This window comes from Apteryx rowi, unplaced genomic scaffold (genome assembly GCF_003343035.1).
Source record: "Apteryx rowi isolate R43461 unplaced genomic scaffold, aptRow1 scaffold_542, whole genome shotgun sequence".
In the NCBI taxonomy this organism is placed as follows: Eukaryota; Metazoa; Chordata; class Aves; order Apterygiformes; family Apterygidae; genus Apteryx; species Apteryx rowi.
Window position 1 is genome coordinate 48,972 of NW_020450808.1, and position 16,009 is coordinate 64,980.

At 36.4% G+C, this 16,009-nt stretch overlaps 1 protein-coding gene across 1 annotated transcript in view; it reads right to left on the reverse strand.

Moving 5' to 3' along the window:
- Positions 1-1,844: 1,844 nt before the first annotated feature.
- The window catches only part of OPRK1 (opioid receptor kappa 1), a 27,604-nt gene continuing 13,439 nt past the window's right edge, over positions 1,845-16,009 (reverse strand). Inside the window, exons 3-4 of the mRNA XM_026081317.1 lie at positions 8,815-9,167; positions 1,845-2,658 (exon numbers count right to left, since the gene is read on the reverse strand). Of these exons, the coding sequence (XP_025937102.1) occupies positions 2,126-2,658; positions 8,815-9,167 (886 nt within the window). The 3' untranslated portion in view covers positions 1,845-2,125. The remainder of the gene's footprint in view (positions 2,659-8,814; positions 9,168-16,009) is intronic.

Sequence of the window (16,009 nt, forward strand, 5' to 3'; positions counted from 1 at the left end):
TTCATTAGGGCCTATTTCTTTCACAGTTCATTTACTCCTAACTTGATAAAAGTTTCTGAGTTTTAGTTTTTACCTTAAACATTCTCTTTTTGTGACTATTTAAACTTCAGAACATTATTTAGAAATGTATATGCATGTTACAGTGAGGCTTTCCAAAAAAAAAGAGAGACAGACAGACAGACAGACAGAGGAAGTTGGAATCATACAGTCAGTTGTGTGAACATCATTATTTCCTCAGGCAAATGAGATATCCTGAGGTCAGCTATTCACTTTCCACTTAGAAACAATCAGAAAGTGCTAGATTTAGCCAGTAGAGATTATCTTAAATATTTTCACTAACAAAGCTAATTACATTAGAGCAGTTAGTTCTGAAGTACCGAGCTTCATGGACTGATTTTCACAAGGTCTGCTCCCCACAGCAGCTCCACTGAACAGCTATAAAGACCACTGACTGTTCAGGATTACTTTGGTACTGCAAGATGAATGTAGCTGCATTTTTTCACCCAGTACAAAAATTATTTGACATACATGACTATATTTGAAAATAAAGAATTTCAAAGTTTGCAGGATGGTTGCACCTCTACAGCATTTCCGCAAGACTTGTACTGCAAGCTACAATGGCAAATCTCATGATTTGTACTGGTGTGCACAAAGAATTTTTGTTTGGTTGGTTTCATGGTCCACTAGGACCAAACCAGACTGTTTCTCAGCAAATTTACAATGTAGGAAAGGCACCAAGCTTACTGATGATCTTGTATAAACCAAAATGTTGTCAAGACTTCTGGTGGCTAAACCTTTTCTCAGTGAAGATAATGACAATATTTCCCCGAACCTCAGGTAGAGCAGAAATAAGGATAGTAATATTTAACAGTTTGGAAGACTAAAGACTATGGACTGAAGGTGGCAGGTTAGACTCAGTTTTGCCATAAACTTACCTTCAGCAAGCCAGTAATTTCTCTGTGCCTTGGCTTATCCATCTTCACAGAAAAACAGAGAAATTTACTGCTTCCATAGGACTGTATCACAGAAAAACTTATTATCATCAGTAAAATGAGAACTTTCACTTTCAAGTGCCATTAGAGCATCCAATATATTTCATATAATTTCTTCTGTACCAGTCCACTTAATCAGTGTACTGGTTTCTAATAACAACTCTTCAAATATTTTTTTTGGTCTGCTTGCAAATTGTCCTGGAAAACAAGTACAACACTATTTTTAAGTATGTCCTTTTCTGAAAATGGAATGCAAATATTATGTTCCAGTATAATGAATGGGGGACAATTTTTCATCAGTTTTGTAACAAATGAAGAATTTGAAGTTTTCATGTATTCCTGATGTATTTCCAAATACATTGCTGAAATGCATATTATATTATTCACAATCAATAAATATGCAATCATCTTAGAAAATCACGCATAAAAAACATAACACATAGGTGACTAAGCATGTGCTAAAAATATACTAACAATTTGCCTTAAATCCCAATACATTTTTTAAAACACTGAAATGCTTTACCAGATACAGACTCAATAAAATCACTTTGGTGTGTAGGCAGATCATGCTTAACTTGGATTTCCACAGCACAGACAAATATTATGGATATATTAGTTGAAGAGAATATCGATTATAGCTCTGTCAGTGTTCTGCAGAAACATAAACAATATTCTTCATTGTAAAAGAGTACAACAAATCAAGTTTTCAGACTATGTACTTCAGAAGCAATCACCATCAGGTCAAAACTGTATTTCTAGCATAACTCAGTGTTATGACCAAATGTTGATTAATATTACCTTATACATCGTAAAGAGAAAAGCCAGAGCTTTCCTGATCCAGAGTCAGCTGATACGATAATAAGCATCTCCTATGTCCCCAAACACGCTCTACAGTAAACATGGCCCCAAAACCTGCCCTCCAGTCAGGTCCTTTTCATTTGAGCTTATTTTCAGGAGTTTCTTGTTTGCCAATAATTAACTTGCTTTAGTTCAAACTACTAGGATTTCTTAAATATTCCAGAAATGTCTCTCTGGGTGAGTCTAATTCAAACTGCAGTAGTAATCTGAGTCAGTCCTAGGTCATTGGATTCTTCTCTCTCTTGAGGACAGTAAGACGACATTTCCACGACTAGTCATACAGGTTTATTTGTCCCATCTGTTTCCCTCATGTAAGCCTGGTCTTGCACAGTGTTTCTGACTCTGCTGGTGCTCTGCCTGTCCATCCTCATCTTAAATGGAAAGCAGAAGTCCTTGAAACATCTCTTGAAGTTTTCATCCAAAAAAGCATAAAGGATCGGATTGAGGCTGCTATTGGTGTAACCCAAAGCAATACAGAAATAGTAGCTGGATATAGCCGCAGTACTATGGGACACATCCCCTAAAGCTTCAACCAGCACAAAAATGTGAATAGGAGTCCAACAGATAATAAATACTGCCACAACCACAAGAACCAATCTGGTGATGCGGCGCAGGTTTCGATCTTTTTCTCGAGACCCCGAGAGAAGCCGTACGCTTTTAAGACGCAGGATCATCAGAGTATAGCAAACAATTATAATGAGAACTGGAATAACAAATGCAAAGACAAAGACGCAGATTTTCATGAAGATGTCCCACCACATGTAATCTCTGTCTGGAAATTGCAAGGAACACTCAGTGCTAGCAGTATCTAAGAATAAAAGAAACAACAAGAAGAAAATTCCGTTATTATTGCATGTTCTAAACAATCACATTGTCATAATATAAACTAGCAAAAGTTATTATCAGGTAATGTGGTACTAATAAATGGAGTTATTACATCATGCCAAGGAATGCTTTCAATTACAATTGAAACTGGTTTTACATGGCTGTCTCTAGAAATTACTTAGAGGGAGTTAGGCTTTTTAAAATGTATAACACTGTACAAACTTTGGTTCCCATAGGAGGAGATAAAAATGCAGAGGCACAAAAATAAAAATATATGAAGATGGGCTGAACAACTGTTTTCCTTTGAATCTCATTGGGATTTAAAGCCAGAATGAGTTCCATGTTAACGGAGTAGAAATCTCTTGGTTATCACTGAGCTATATATGTGTTTGCCTGTGGGAGGAGGCAGATTTTTGGCATCACGAATGGTGGGAGCTAAATGAGGTTTTTGATCATAGTAAGATTTTGCCAATATGTGATAACTGTGTAATAATGTTTTCCCATGTGCCTTCTTCAGTGCAAACGAAATACGTGTAAGCATTTGCTTTCAGAAAACGTATTTCCTGGCAACAGCTTCTTTTCAGTTAAATAGAGACAGAGATAATGTGTGCTTGTGCAGAGTCAAACATAATCTGCTCTTTCCACAAACCGTGTCAATGAAAATTCAGCCTATGTAGAGCCTGCAGAATCTGGCCTACTCCCTTTCTCCTTGTCTATACCAGGATTCAAAGTCACAGGCAGGCAAATTATTTGATGTCCTAGTAATATTCCATCTGACAGGAGACTGCTAAGGAATTAATTATTTTAGGTTTCACTTGCTGACCTTGTTGCAGCCTTCCAGTATATAAACTATATGGAAAAACAAGAAACAAGATAAATCGCAAAGCAAGAGAAGGGATAAATTTACAACCGCTATCAGCAGATGAACTCCCCTGTAGACACGTCAAGGTAACACAGGGATTTTTGCATTCTGAGTTGTAGTTTAGATTTTATCCTCTCAAGCACTGCATTATTCTTTAGGGTGTTTTCATTTTCCCTACCAAATTCATCATTCCTTTACAAATTATTATATACTGGCTTTTATTGAATCAGATTTAAAGATGGAAAGATTCAATATATTGTTGCACATCACATTTTCTTATGTGTCCAGCAGAACTAGTCAGAGAAAATTCCATCAAACCATAATGCTTTGATATCTGAATGCCTCACAAATCAAGCAGATAGAGAATTTGTTTTGAAAACTGGCAAGGGGGAAAATGTTATCATTATGATATCATATAGGCATTTTCATGGTTACACATCAGAAAACTGTTACTGGATCATATTGAATGCTAGAACATTCAGATTAAAAAGTTGAAATTAAAGTAAAACATTTTGAGTCTTTGTTATAAAGAATATAATGACTAATGGACAATTCTGAAGGCTGAAATGTGAAAAGACATATCTTTCAAGCCTGATGGAGAATGCTAAGCTGACAGCATAAGTACAATTTAACTCTTAGACCACTTGTCTAAATCTTTTGTGATCTATGTTTAAGGCACCTTGCTTTTATTCAGTTTTATTCTAGAAACATCAAAAACCATCTTCAAAGAAGTTTTCACATTGATTATTGCTGTTATCTGTAGCACATCATGGCCTAGCAGCAGCAATGAAGTTAGGATTCAGCCACAGCAGCCCCATTGGCACGGCTGCAGTCAGATGTGCCCTTTCGGGTAAACCTGGTGTGTGATCAGGGCTGACTGCTCCAGACCACATCCAGCTGCTCATCGAAACCCCCTCCCAGGGGAAGCTGCCTCTTCAGCTCTACTACCCTAATTTCATACACAATTAGTCTCTGGCCCAGATTTATCAAAATAATTAGGTTAGAATAACCAGTACTGTTTAAAACGTGTACGCTAGCCGAATCATCGTGACAAAGCCATGGGAAGGTATTCAAATGCAGTTACGCTGCTACGTGCGAGGGGACAGGAGCCTATGACACGAAGCTGGTGAACTGCTGGAGTTGTGCTGGAAGCATGAAACACTTCCAGCTGCAGCTGGAAAAACAAGTCTAACAACAGCCCAACCGTAATCTCACATCAAAGAGCTAAAAATGCAGATAGGATTTCCAGGCATGGAAAAGGAAAGGCCAGAAATTAGTCCAAAATTTTCCAACAGGTAATTTTTGGTTAGAAATGATAATTCACCAGAATAAAGTATTTCACTGATGCATGCTAGTTCTGATCAAAAACAATTGAAAGCAAAAACAGGAAAAGAATAAAAAATGGTAATGTTTCATGTCCATTGTATCAGAATGGATCATGCTGATATTCCTTTTCATGGTAAATTTTTGTTTCAGTTGTTTCAATTTTGTATTGAAATATACTATAAATAATATGTACTTTATCAAGATAAAAAGTTTAGAATTGATTTTATATATAATAAATATTAAAATCAATGCCATAGCATTAAGATAACCTGTACTGTCAATACAGTTATATTAACATAATATTTAATAGGAACATATTCAAATATAAAATGTAGGCATAAATACACTCAAAAAGATGAAAAATGACAAAATCAGTATAATAGACTCAAATTCAAATGACTCAGTTGATCTCAATTTTTCTTTTCTGGAAATTTGTTTTGTGAGAAAATTCTCAAAAGTTGTCTTCTTCAGAGAAAAAAATCAAAATCATTATATTGCCCACAAAATGAAAAATGAAACATCAGTAGAATCTTGATTATCTCCTTGGAAACATGTTAGAACAATGTAAGAAAAATAACTGATTCACCTTCTTGTTTCTAGTTAATAAGTGAATTTGATGCATGTAAATTTTAAGGTGCCATTTTGAGATTTTTCAGTTCTAATTAAATTTGGAAGTCTTCTAGAAGAAAAATATATATAAAAGGTGAGACCTATAACTGATTTAATTAACTTTGATTAAATATCACAAACAGTTTAGCAAAATGAAATTCATTAACAGTAATCAGCATGTATTTAATTCTAAACTATAGTTTACTTTTAATACTCAAGAAACTGAAGATAAACTATGATAGTTATTTGTTTTGGCTAAAAATTGTCATGTAGCTAGAATCCTTTGATTCAGAACAATGGAATTTGACTGTATCTGAGAGGGCAATGTGGAACTCAAATTTGATGCATAACAAAGGCAAAAATAAATTTTGCTTACAAAAAGTCACAAATACACATTCCAACACATATCAGTGAACTTCAGTACTGATAACTTTTCAAAATATTTTAAAATCTGGAGTAAATATGGGCATGCTTGCTATGCTATAATACGATTTGTAAGTGACAAGATACTTTAGAATTTCAAATAATCACATACAAAATTAATTATTGCTTTAGATCTCACTGCTGTTTACTTTCTATGCAAAATCTTTTTAAAAATTCAATAATATTCATGTGTTTCGCTTGATATATATAATACAATGAAATGCATGGAAGCCCAGTTTACAACCAGCTAACCATCAAAGACTTTTGGAAAAGATGCACAATAGCCTAACCTTTTCCAGCAACTTGGGAAGAGAATAAAATCCAATTTATGTTTTATTCTTACGGCCTGAAAATATGTAGAATTAAGATCAGTGTCACAAAGTGAGCACTTAAGATTTCATGCTGACCTTTCTTACTCAGGAAGGAAGGTAGCTATTTCAACGAGATTAATATATTTAGAGAAAAATACTGAATTTTAGTTAGTATTTTAGTATAAATAGATTTTAAAATGTGTTTGATAAGGCACCATCTAAAATTAATTTTAATTCTGACACAGGGAATATATTTCTGACAGACATTATTAATTACCTCCACTTTTAAGTGTCCACGCTCTTCCATACTGAACTAGAGCCTTAATACTGTCACTGGGAATAGTAATAGTACCTCTCCCTTTCTCTCTCTCTCTCTCTCTCTTTTTTTTTTTTTTTTTTTTTTTAAGTGAATGAACCTTTAGCAAGAAAAACTCCATTAAGGCCAGAGAGGGAAAATTACACAGGTGTGAAATTTGCATTGCAGGGGAATCATATCAGAAAACATACCGCTGGGAACAATCCCATACTGTGAGAACAAAAGGCACTAACTGAGCATAAGGTGGAAGTTTCAGATATGGACACTTCCTGTCTGATGTTCAGCTGATGTCCAAATGTGAATCCCATAGAGACCCTGTAGTATATAAGCAGCAAATATTTTCACCAACAAAAATTAAAATTTCAGTCCTGAGCTCCAGCTGTCAGGCCAAGGCAGTATCCTTGCTACAGCCCCTGTACCATTTATCAGATCAATTCATGAACACACTAGATGAGATAATTGGCAATAAATGCTCAAGAGAGACCTTAGACCAGACAAGCAGGGCTGAATAGTAGGGACTGAGGAGCATTTGCCCATAATTTCAGAACTCATTTTGCCCAGCTGAGATGTGTATTACTAGTCTCTGCTTTGGGGGGGCGGGGGGGGGAAGGCTCCTGCCACATGGCATGAGAAACTTTACTCTCTTCTGGCCTCAGAGCAGCCCCCTATTCTAAATGTGATGGTTATATTGACAGGAATATTCTGCTAGTTAAGCATGTTCCAAACAGAACACCTGACTCAGCCAATGTTTCAGAGCCTTGACGATTTCATACGTACAAGTCGGACAATTATTCTCCCCAAATAAAGATGCCTAAAAGTGAATTCTTCCTGAGCCAGACATTGTTTTATAGAGCCTGTCAAAACTTTACTGATGAGAAGAGTTAGGTGCCACAAAACAGGACACTTGATCTTCTGCAGGGCTGGAAGAAGGAGGACTCTCCTGGCACTTACCTATCAGAAGACCAAGACCAAGAACAAAATCTATACATCTTGAACAGCAACCAAACCAATCAGCCCTTCAGCGGCTGTTAATGTACATTGATGTTTTGTTTGCATTGATCTATGTCAAACAGTTTAATACTGGACATCTGTTTCACTGCCGGATAAAAATGTCCCATAAAGTTTACCATTTCTCTTGGAAGAAGTGAAACATTTCTACTAGAAAAGATTGTCAATATAGGAAATTATTAATCTTTCTTCAAAAGATTATTTACATTTCAAACAACACTACCACCAAAATAAATATGCATGACTTCTTGTATTTTATAGAGCTATCAGTAACAGGATAAGCTCAACACAAGGACATCATTAGAGGCTTCAAGCCTTTTGAAAACACAGAACTGTTCCTGCACTGTGGGTGTCATGCCTAAGGGTATAAAGTATACATGCGTGAGAAAGCTTCTGCCCTTTCCTTCTCAAGAAGGATTTCAAAATAAGTTCAACACCCTAGATGACCAGTTTTGGTAATGAAACATTAGTTAGAGGGACTAAATCTGCAGTCCTTTACGGATTGGAAATTTCAAGTCTACAGGTGCTCTGCATTCAGAGCTCATTGACTTTGCATTCTTGTACTTGCTTCTCTGCCGCACTCTATATTCCCAATCGCCCTGCTGGTTTTATTCTCAACCTTTCCAAGTCTTCATGTACATCCCCATTCCTTTCTATACCAGAATTTCTGATGCCATCTTTTTTAAGGCATTTAGCTCAATTCTCTCCTTCTAGCTATTAACATCTTTCCTTCCTTCACCACACCTTTAAATTCTGTGGATTGACTGTTTATAATCAGCTCTCAGGTTTTAATACTAATGATGATTTTAATACTAATACTAATGACAGGCAAGCTAGTTTCTGTTCTTGGAACTTCATCAAAACTACTCTCACAAAACCTATAAAAAGCACCTTCAATCCACATTTCAAGTTTCATCCTAAGCTGATCTTTGATCTCTCCACAGTGTTCAAATCCTTGATTACTCTCCCCTGCTGTCCACTCTTAGTTTTTGATGGTCTCATCCTTGCAAGGACAATATTTCAAAGTGCATTTTGTTCTTTTAGTTGGCAACGGCAGCTGAGCTTAAATTATTTATATCTCATACTCAGATGTTCCAAAATATATTTCAAAATATCAGAAATTTAGACATTTTTAACCAAGGAATGTGGATGATCTTTTATGTGCAATATGACAGCATGCATAAATTATTGAAATATGACTCAATCCGGTTTAGTCAATATTCCAAGCTACATTTTATGTCATTTGAGAAACAAAAAAGCTCGGGTCTGAATGCTCACACTCACCTTCTCTGACTTTGGTTCCTCCAAGAACTATGGCAGATATGCCAACAGATGAGGACAATAGCCAGATACAGATGTTAATTATCTTTGCTTTGAGAGGAGTACGGAAGTCCAGAGCCTTCACAGGGTGACACACAGCAATGTATCGATCAACACTCATCATAGTCAGTGTGAATATGCTGGTAAACATGTTATAATAGTCAATTGAAATAACTATTTTACAGAGCACATCCCCAAACGGCCAAGAGTTCATCAGGTACTCAGTGCTTTGGAAAGGCATAGTAGTGGTAACTAGTGCATCTGCCAAAGCCAGATTGAAAATGTAGATGTTGGTTGCTGTCTTCATCTTTGTATACCTGAAAAACAAAAAATAAGACTTTACTATATCAAAATATTGTTATATCAGCACATTCAAATATGTAATAATTTGTCAGGGAACCTTTGTCATAGTTAGTTTTTTACTATCATTTCCAATTTGTACAGAAGGACACACACATTCAGGTCCGTTGGGATGATAGTAAATGCATTTCATTCAGTCCCTCAGCAACTGCATTATCAATTAGAACTGTTCGCCGTAGGCAAAAACAGATATATGAATGAATTTAATCCAGCTTATTCAAATACTGGTTTCAATTCCATCTTCTCAAATCAATATAAAAACAAATACCATTGCTTACATTTGGAAGTGACAAAAATGAACTTCCTTTACTTATAGCTAACTATTGATGATTACCAGCTTTGCAGGGGGGGGAGGTTTGTGAAGGTAATAGGCATCCCATTCTCTGGTAAGAATCCATGTTAACCATTATGTCTGATGGGCCAGACTCTGTCCTATAGGGTAGTTTTTCTCATTTGAATTCAGTGCAACAATGCCAGCCTATATGAGTTTTAGTAACTTCCCTTCTTTACTCCTAACATGGTTTAACATGATTTAACATGGATAAAACAAGGTTTAAGTAGGAAATCACAGTGGAAAAAAAAGATCATAGCAATAATTTCTCTGTATCCTTTAATTTCATTAAAATGAAATACTTAACTGGTACGAACCTTAACCTACACAGAACAGTGTAGCCACAATGATAATCTAACTACTGGGGCAATAGACTGTGTTCGAGGATGCGGAGAACTGCTTCTGACTCTGCTATGGACGCAAAGCGTGAAGGAGAGCCTGTGTCTTTTTCCTGTTATTAATATAGGGACATACTCAACACTCCATTCTGAAATGCTTCCTTTTCCTTTTTCTTAAGCAGTTACTGTTTCTCACTGGTATTAGTTTATTATGAGATTCAGTGACAGATTTTCCTTGCTCAAAACTGTTTCACCTGCATTGAATGTGTGCTCTAACTAAAAGGTGCACACGCGAAGCACACAGAAACATGTCTAGCCAGATTTTGCTACACATCATTAAGTAATTTACACATGGAAATATAAGACTTGGCCAGTCCAGCTAATGAACATTATACAGTGTAATATGCCTACTTGCCTTTAAATGTGTAACATCAAAAACAATTGCAAAAAATCTTCAGCAGTGTTTCAGAGTACTGACAAATAAGCCTGCCAGGTAAGTTAGCTTTTAATTAAAATATGAACAAAAATGCCATTTTATGACCAACATAAAGCCTTAAATAAAACCATCAGTTTTTCTAAATCACTCAGATTACAACTTGTCGAGAAAATGAAACCAAATGTTCATTCAAAGCATAGAAAAGAGAACTGCAAGGGAAAAGAACGTAAACTCTTCTCACTCAGATGCCAACAAGTTATACCCTATCCCTCTACCACCTGCTGCAAATGGCTGTAAAGATTCCTGATATTTGCTTCCCGGGAACGTGTTGTCTGCTGCCTGATGTATAGCCCAAATCCAGGTTTATATCTTGAATAAAGTTACAGCAAGTGATGCATTAGGGATATCTGGTCAAAGAGAACCAGAAGAAAGCAGCAACAAAAGCTTTACACACACTGCATGACCCCCATGGTTCAGTCTCCCTCTGCCCCAGTTTGAACTCCTCCAAGATCAGGGGCAGAGCAGAGGTGAGAGCACATGTGCCAGTTGGAGCTGGGCATCCCTAGCTCTTCCAGATCAATGTCCCAAACAGGCCTTCCATCAAATAAGGTGGTCTGTACTGTAGTTCACTTTGTAGCCTGTAAGACACTGTTGAAACACAAAAGCAAGAGTATAAAGCTAGGACAAAGAAATATAAGACATATTAACAGACTAGGAATTTTCCTCCTGGAAAAGAAAGCAGCTCTGAATGCAACTCAGCTGTCAGACTGAACAAAAACTCACTAAGAGTTCAGACTGCAAATCTGTGCTAAAATGGACTAATTTTCATTAAATGTCTGAAACAGGAGATGTAGAAAGGCAGTTTTACTTCTACGGATGGCACTGATGAAATTTGGAATTATTGTCTTGTTCACAGTGCAAAAAAAATACCCACCACGAATATGAAAAGTTGGAAAGCACACATAAAAGTCACAAAAATAACTGGAAGGACTGGAGAAAAATCTTACTGTGAGTAGCTTAAAAAGCTCAATACATTTAGTTTATCAAAAAAAAAACCCACTGAGAGATGACCTGATTACAGTGTCTAAAGACCTTTACAGGGAGAAAATAGCAGGTGCTGAAGAGCTCTTTCAGACTGCAGAGAAAAGCATTAAAAGGACCAATTCGTAAAAGTCAAAGCCAGACAAACTCAGCTTAGAAACAATGATGGATTTTTCCTAACAACTAGGATGATTATTATTTGGAACTAATTACACAGGAATGGAGTAATTTTTCCATCTTTTGATGCCTTCAAATCAATGTCTGATGCTTCGCAAAAAGTTATGCTTTAGTCAAATACAAGTTACAAGGCTCAGTGCAGAAATATTTAAATGAAATGAAATGTGATAAACAAAAGTCAAATAACTAATAGTTCTTCTGAATCATTACTTCTGTTTATCTTTAATAACTTTCCCAAAGGTTTGAATAAGGACAGTTTGCTGTTGCCTATACAAGAATTTCTTTTATCTTTCTCCTTTAAATGAAAATTAGAAAATTACAATGAAAATAACTCCTATATACTCCTATATATAACATATACTCCAGTAATTAGAGAATTGTACCAGATTTGACAAATGAACTAATTGAAAGCCTTCATATCTGGCACTTCTTGTGCCTTGCAACCTTAATTCAATTCATTTTTTTGTGCAACACTGTGACATAGTTTAATTATGTGATCATATACTATATTTTCCCCGTACCCCCTTTCCCTCCCCTTTCAGTGGTAGAATAGGAAAGACCCTCTGTAAAACAGAATTAATCTTTCAGGCAACTTCAAGATTCAAGTTTTTGAAGCTGGAACATCAATCATGTTCTCTGAGCATATACATACTGTATATGATATTATACATTTAAAGTGAGCAGTTTTGATTTGTTGGACTAAACAACACACACACATATAAGAAAATTGATTCTCCTCACTACATTGCTCCAACAGGAAGGGTGTTTCATCATTCACAGGTAAAAGCAACATAGATTCATCCAATCATCATCATTTAGACAACTTTCAGTGCAACTGAATCAAAGCTGTATATGGGAGAGAACACATAATAGGAAAAACCTGCACAGTGTGCCATTCCACCAATAAAGCTCTTTGAAAAGCTTTAGTTTTTTTCCAGTGACATGTGCACCTAACAACCTCATCTTTGATAACCGTACCAGCTGTGCACCTAACGCTTCCCCACAACTCACCAGCCTGGCCTTCCCACAACTAAGTGGTTGGGCCCAAAACCATATGGAGAGAGCAAATCTACCCAGGTTCACAAACCACAGCCAGATGCGTCTTTGCCCCCATTCACTCCAGGCCAGAATAGGCACCTGTTAAACAGGTTCCAATCCCTTCTCTGCCAGACTTTGAACACATATGAAGGAGACCAGGGCTCTAATCTCTGCTCCAATAAATACTTAATTACATTTAGGCAATCAGTTCTCCCTGCCCACAGAGGGGTCATGGGTGCCTTGCTCAGTGATGAAGGTCTCACTAGTCAAACACTGCAATGCTAAGTCCAAATATATTTTACTGATGTAACTTTAAATTCTGCTTACCTCACATTAGCACTGCAAAGTGCTTAATTACAATTATTCTCACTTGAAAGCAATGGCCTCCATGTAAATGAGATGTTGGCCTTTAAGGTTGTTAGGCAATATGGATTAAATCATACAGTCATTTAGAAGTTCATAAGTTCAGAAATGCCTTTGAGAATCTGGATTCAGTCATCCAAACTCCTTTTGAATTGTTTAAATTAAGTATCTAAAATTACTAAATGCCTAGATGATTCTGAAGATTTGCACTTACAGGATTAATCAAAAGTCCAGTTAAGTTAATAGAATTAACTTATTAGTTAATTAAATTAATTGTTAATAGAATGGCTGCTGTTGGTGTCAGACACTTTGAAGTGGAGCCTGATAGAGTCTTAACTCTAACAGAAGATGAGAGATTTGACTTGCTGCTTTTCTACAACTTCATTCTATGGCACTAAAATATAGGAGGCAGTATTGTGTATGGTTTGGGGTTTCCCGCCTCCCTTGGTTCACCCAAATCTGCACTTAAACAAGGTGAAAATTTTGATGGAGTAAGGGAAACATGTTTTCCTTTGCAAAATTAAAATTATTGTTTAAATAGCTGAATTTCATTTAAGGGGAAAATACTACTACCTGCTTCAATGAGTCTAGCAGAGTAGATATGGGAAACCTGAGCATAACCGCAGTAGACATGACACAGTGGTAATTAATGACAAGCATCTTCCTAGCATCTTTGAGATAAAAATTTCAGAAATCATTAAAATATTTATTAGCCGTTGCTCTATAAATTGTTCACTGAAAATTATGTGTCTAGAAAATGGTTTGCTAAATGCAATTGCTGTTAAATGCACATAACAAGGTGACAGCTTTTCTGATACTATAGATAAATGGAAGGTCCCTCTTTTAAATCAGATGCTAGAATCTAATTTCAACAGGCAAAGTAACTTCTGATGACTTAAGCGAGTTGGTGGATCTTGAGACTACTTGCTAAGCTGTAAGGACTCAAGCCTCTGTGGGATGTAAATAACTGGAAGATATATGGAAACCCAGCAGAAAAATAGAGTCAAGATGAAAATGAAATCTTTGGTTTGGATGTATTTTTGGATGGCTATATGATGATGATTTTTAAGGAGCAAGGTTAAATTGTTGTCTACTTACATACCAAAAGCAAAATTCTCAAAACTATCACAATTCAGCCTAACTTCTGTTTTCAAAAGTGAATTCTCCAAGACTGACTTAGACTGACCTTTAGACAACTTCCACAAGTCTTCACTTCACTTATCATTACTGTACTTTTCTTTCTGGAGCAGGACTTACTTTACACATCATTTTAAGACAGTAAATAGGAAGAAATCACACTTCCATCATGTCAATGAAATTTTGGTTATAGAAGAAAGAAGCATGCTATTAAGAAACTGATGTACTTTCAGAAAAAATCAAAATGCCCCAAAAGCTAAATCTGCTAGTAGATCCTCTTAAAATCTCAGGCAGAGGAAAGGAATGTAATTAAAAAGTACAGCGTAGCATTAATAAAGCTAATAAAAGCTGAGAAAGCTCTTTTTTTTTTAATTTAATAGGCTGAAATGTTCCATGAAGTATAAAATCTGAGATGAGAAGATGTTTTTATCAAGTCTAACAAACATACTACAACAGTGTTCTCCAGTAGTGGTAGCATAGCTAAAGTACAAAAGCGTGAAATACAACAAGGTATAACAAATACATATTTTTTGGCAGATACCTGAGTCATTGAATGAAAATGAAGGCTAAAGCACATACAAAAGCAAATTGAAAAAACACCTATCACCAAGATGTAGGCTCTATTCCACTAGGTTTCTCTGAATGAGGATCAAGCAACTGAAAAGTTTAGTCAGGGAAACTCCAAATCTCAAGATTATGTTCGGGGTACACTCAATACCATACTGCGTCACAACATTAAAAAAAAAAGATAACAATCTATTCCGAAAACACATCAACTTAATATGATGGCTGTGCTATCTTTTGGATCTAAAAATTCAATATAAAAGGTTTATGCCAATATGAAACGAAGACTGAGGTTATGTAAAGAATGTAAAAATAAATATGCTGCAGTCTCCAGGTTCACATTGGGTTATATGTTATTATCACATTTTGAATAACAGCCAGAATTTAACACTGGAAAGGACCTCAAAAAACGCTTTAAAGAAAGACATACATTGTCAGTGCACACATTTAAATGTTGCCTGTTTTTAACTTCAAAGTTATTGGGAGCTTACAAAAGTTGTATTTGTTGCCTATAAGATATTATCCTAAATTAGACTTCTGTGTAATAATAAGCACCTGTAGGTACCTATTTTTAAGTGGCTTAATGAAGAAAATCACCAGCTTCTGAATTCAGGGAAGAGAAGATTCAAGAAGATTCATACATATATCCTGGTTGTTAAACAAAGAAAAATTCACGCTACTTCAACAAGAATGACCTTTTTTTCCTTCTTCTAAGATAAAGATTTTTAATATTTTTGTCTGAGATTAAGAGCTCCTTTTTGAACAAAATATGCTTAATTTTATAAGAACCAATGGCGTGAAATTTCACAGGATCACAGAATCATTGAGGCTGGAAGGGACCTCAGGAGATTATCTAGTCCAACCCCCCTGCTCAAGCAGGGTCATCTACAGCACATTGTACAGGATCGCGTCCAGATTGCTTTTGAATATCTCCAATGACTCCACAACCTCTCTGGGCAACCTGTTCCAGTGCTCTGTCACCCTCACAGTAAAGAAGTTTTTCTTCATGTTCAGACAGAACTTCCTGTGTTTCAGTTTGTGCCCATTGCCTCTCATCCCATTGCTGGGCACCACTGAAAAGAGTCTGGCCCCATCCTCTTGACACCCCACATTTAGATATTTGTATACACTGATAAGAGCCCCCTGCAGCCTTCTCTTCTCCAGGCTAAACAGGCCAAGCTCTCTCAGCCTTTCCTCATAAGAGAGATGCTCCAGTCCCCTAATCATCTTTGTGGCCCTTCGCTGGACTTGCTCCAGTAGTGCCACATCTCTCTTGTACTGGGGAGCCCAGAACTGGACGCAGTACTCCAGATGTGGCCTCACCAGGGCTGAGTAGAGGGGGAGAATCACCTCCCTCGACCTGCTGGCAACACT